Source organism: Charadrius vociferus, unplaced genomic scaffold, assembly GCF_000708025.1.
Source record: "Charadrius vociferus isolate BGI_N301 unplaced genomic scaffold, ASM70802v2 scaffold443, whole genome shotgun sequence".
NCBI lineage: Eukaryota > Metazoa > Chordata > Aves > Charadriiformes > Charadriidae > Charadrius > Charadrius vociferus.
The window spans coordinates 485,832-489,486 of record NW_009647420.1 but is presented as its reverse complement, the minus strand read 5'-3'; the positions used below and the strand labels follow the sequence as shown (position 1 = coordinate 489,486).

Sequence of the window (3,655 nt, the reverse complement as noted above, 5' to 3'; positions counted from 1 at the left end):
CAGGAATGTGTCTCTCTGCAGCTCGGAAGTGGAGAGGGTGGCTTCTCTGGCTGTCAGGGAGAGCGTATCTGGACTTGAATGAGCTGTTAACCTTGCTACCACAGCCTGCCTGTTGTGCACATGACGGTCTGGAGCTATGTAATTTATTCTGGTATAGAGGGGAAAATTTATCTGTCCGGCATGGAGACCATGGCCCCCTGGGGGTCTTACTTTTTGTACTTCACCATGCCAGGGGAATGTAGCTGAGAGATGCTGTAGAGCTATGGAATGAAATTTAGTTTAATCTAAGATGGAATATTATAATTTATTTACTTTTTGTAACTGTTTCTAGTCTTCCAACTAAAAGTTTGACTTTAAGGCATGCTAAATAAGCCTCGGTTTACCTTTAAACCTGGCTAGTGTTTGGGGGAAATTGGTAACACAGGTTATGCAGACACACGTGGGTGGGGAGTCGAATCCAGCAGCACAGCTCTACCCAGGCATGAACACTACTCTCGGGCAGCAGAGCTGAAGCCAGGGCCCGCCTGCCTTCCCCACCGCTACAGCTCCCTTTGATTGTAGTGCAAATAAACGCATCAGTCCCTGGAGCTATCGTAACCCCTGGTGGGGCCGATCTAGAGCTGCGGCGTCACACTACAAACCTGATTGTGGTGGAGACAAGCTGGAGAGGTGCAGGCATGTGTGCATGCTACACGGACACGCACACATGTAATACATGCAAAACACGGTGGTTAGTGGTGACAAACTCTTGATCCTTCTTTGTTCTTGGGCACGAAAGGTGGGAACTGCAGCGCTGACCTCAGCTGCTGGCATGCCCATGTGCACGCTGCTGCTGCCTACCCACTTACAGCAGAGTAAACCCCTTCATCCCGGCTGGTGGCAGGAGGGACACAAGCCACCAGCAGCCCCAGCCCAGTCATGTAACACACATTGGGGTGGAGAGGGCAGTGCAATCATTTCATCTTAATGACGACCTTTCCTGTGAGGGTTTCCTAGTACCTGAGCTGCAGCTGGCACAAGCGCCAAGGCAGAAGCATGCTGGATCCCACCTAAAGGCAAATGGTCTTCCTGGCCCTGCAGGGTCTGCATGAAGCCTCTGGCTTTGCTTGCCAGCCCAGCACTGGCCGGGCACTCCTCCCAACTTTCCCAACATTTGCACAGGCACTTCCTATACACAAAGGCAAATCTTTATTTACAGAGCAGCAGTGCAGGGGACACAAACATCGCCCCAAGGAGAAGGGAGCATCCCTCCTTCAGGGCACAGCAGCAGCGGTTAAGACACACCACCCCAGCAAAGGGCACCACATCCCTCCCAGAGAAGGCCTTGCCCTCCCCGAACATCAGCAGTCTCCAGTGCCCTGCAGAAAAGCACGAGTGAGGCAGTCCCGGTCAGAGCCCCCTCAAAAAATCAGGCTGGAGGACAAAGCCTGTGCTTTATCTTCTGCCCTGCCCCAGCCCAGAGCAGCCAGGTGGGCATGTCAGCAACAAAGATGGGTCCTGGGCACTGGAGATACTGCACTGACAAGGGAAGGTGGTGTTTTGGATCTCTGGCTCACTTGGGAGACGAGAACCCAATAGCTGCTGCTAGCAGCAGAGCTTGGAGAGGCCCCAGCCTCTGGGAGATCAAGCACAGGGACAAAGTACCCGCTGGGGGCTCTGCTGTGAGGGCTTTCAGAGGCCGGGCCCATCCCAGCCCCAGAGCTCAACTACTCCCAGCCAACATCAGAGCTGCTTCCCCAGGCAGCACGTGGATGTCCCACCCTGAGGTCCTGCATGGATAGGTGAGACCAGGCTCCTACTGCTACGGCACAGGGAGCACATTCACAGGGCCCAGGCTGCTTTTAACACTATTGGGCTAAAGATGGACTCATCGGTAGCCTTCCCCAATTTAAACCCACAGCAGGTTCTCAGCCTCTGTCAAGCTGTTTCCTCCCAGGTTATGGCCCCACGCTTTGCTACCCTGCTCCCACCTTGACACGGGAGGTTCAAACAGCACAGGGTGAAGACAACTCACCCCTGCCCTCACACAAGCTGCCTGCTCCTGCCTGCCCTGCCAGCCCACCCTTCTTCCTCCCCAGAAGGGGAGGTGGCAGCCAGCGTGGTGGGGCTCAGAAGCACAGCACAGCTGTGAGGGACACAGCCTCACGGTGAGCAGTGGGAGCTGCAGGGCTGGCTGGCCTCCCCGAAGCCTCTGGCAGTCCCGGCAGGAACAAGGCACGGGGTGCAGGCTCCTGCCCGCTGCCTCACGTGTACTCCGTCTTCCGGATATAACTGGAGGGCACATAGCCCTGCTTCCCGTGAGCCTCGGCCAGCCACCACTCACGATTGCCCATGGTGTCCTCAAACTGCAGGATCCTGAGTCTCTGGTTAGCTGACACACTCAGCTCATTGCTGTTTCGACCTTTGAAGGTGTAGAGAGCGTAATAGACCTGCCAGAGAGAGGGACAGAGGGAAAATGTCAGGTGGATGGTCATGCCACACAGCCTTGCTGTTGGCATCGCACAGGCTGTGTGGACTTTTGCTCCTCTCTCCTAACAGTGGCGGCTTCATCCCCATCCTGGCCTCTGCCAGAGCTGCCCCCACCTGCCCATCCCCATTTGCAAACTCGTTCTCTGCCTCTGCACCTCTGCCACTGGGAGAAAAGGTCTCATCCTCAACCTCAGCCATCTGGGACAAAGCAGCCTCCCCCCGGCCCCTTCTCCCTGGCCACTCCGGGGAGGAGGATGATTCAGCCCTCACTCAATCGAGGGGGTCAGCCCTTGGCATCCCCAGCCACCTGAGGTGGCTGAGGGCTCACCTGGTTGCCCTCTGACTCGCTGCTCTCCAGCCCAGAGTCTCTGTCCTCCACCGAGGGTGTGGGCCTGAGATGCGCTTTCGTGGGGTGCCCATTGCGAGAGCTGGGGCTGCAGCCCAGCTCGGGGCGGCTGTAGCGGCGCTGAGACGTCACTGTACCAGCTTCCAGTGGGGCTGTCCTGTCACCAGAGCCCAGCTGCGGCAGAGAGGGGGAGTCTGTCTCTGAGGAGGGCTGTGGGGACTGGTACAGGTCTGCCGGGGAGGCAGAATCCTGTAGGGATTTCTGAGTGAAGGTGACGGCCGCCCCGCTGGGGCTGAAGGTCAGTGTGGTGTTGCTGTGGGGAGAGGAGCTGCTGTGCTCTGACTCATTGGAAGAGTGGCTGCCCACAGAGACGTCCGACTGGCTGCGGCGCGGGTTGTAGGGCTTCAGAAAGGAGCTGTACACAAAGCCCTTGGTCACTGCAGAGAGGGAGAGGAAAGGAGCTCAGATTGGAGACGAGGGGGACTAGAGGAGGGCAGTCACAGCAGGCGCTGAGGGCAGGGAGCAGCCACCTACCCCCATTGTCTATGAGCCAGCGATTCTGGCTGCCCATGGGGTCCTTCTTCTTGATGACACCCACGAGGTCTCCTTCCAGCAGTGAGACATCCAGGTCCTGGGCAGCATTGAAATTGCGGTCTGCTTGGAATAGACTGTCTGGGGCATAGCGGGCCAGGAGAGCAGCTCGGATGTCATCCGACTGCAGGAGGTAGCTGGGCTGCAGAGGAACAAGACAGACACGTGTGAGCAGTTTTTCTGGGCTACCCCACAAGCCCTGACATGGGGCAGAGGGAACTCACCAAGCCTACGAGGGGCTGTCGCCGG

At 57.4% G+C, this 3,655-nt stretch overlaps 1 protein-coding gene across 1 annotated transcript in view; it reads right to left on the bottom strand.

Annotated features, from left to right (window-relative positions):
* Positions 1-2,243: 2,243 nt before the first annotated feature.
* DNMBP (dynamin binding protein) overlaps positions 2,244-3,655 on the bottom strand; it is a 25,968-nt gene continuing 24,556 nt past the window's right edge. The window contains exons 13-16 of the mRNA XM_009880471.1: positions 3,631-3,655; positions 3,350-3,548; positions 2,798-3,252; positions 2,244-2,429 (exon numbers count right to left, since the gene is read on the bottom strand). The exon at positions 3,631-3,655 is cut by the window's right edge and continues 155 nt beyond it. Coding sequence (XP_009878773.1) covers positions 2,244-2,429; positions 2,798-3,252; positions 3,350-3,548; positions 3,631-3,655 — 865 coding nt within the window. The remainder of the gene's footprint in view (positions 2,430-2,797; positions 3,253-3,349; positions 3,549-3,630) is intronic.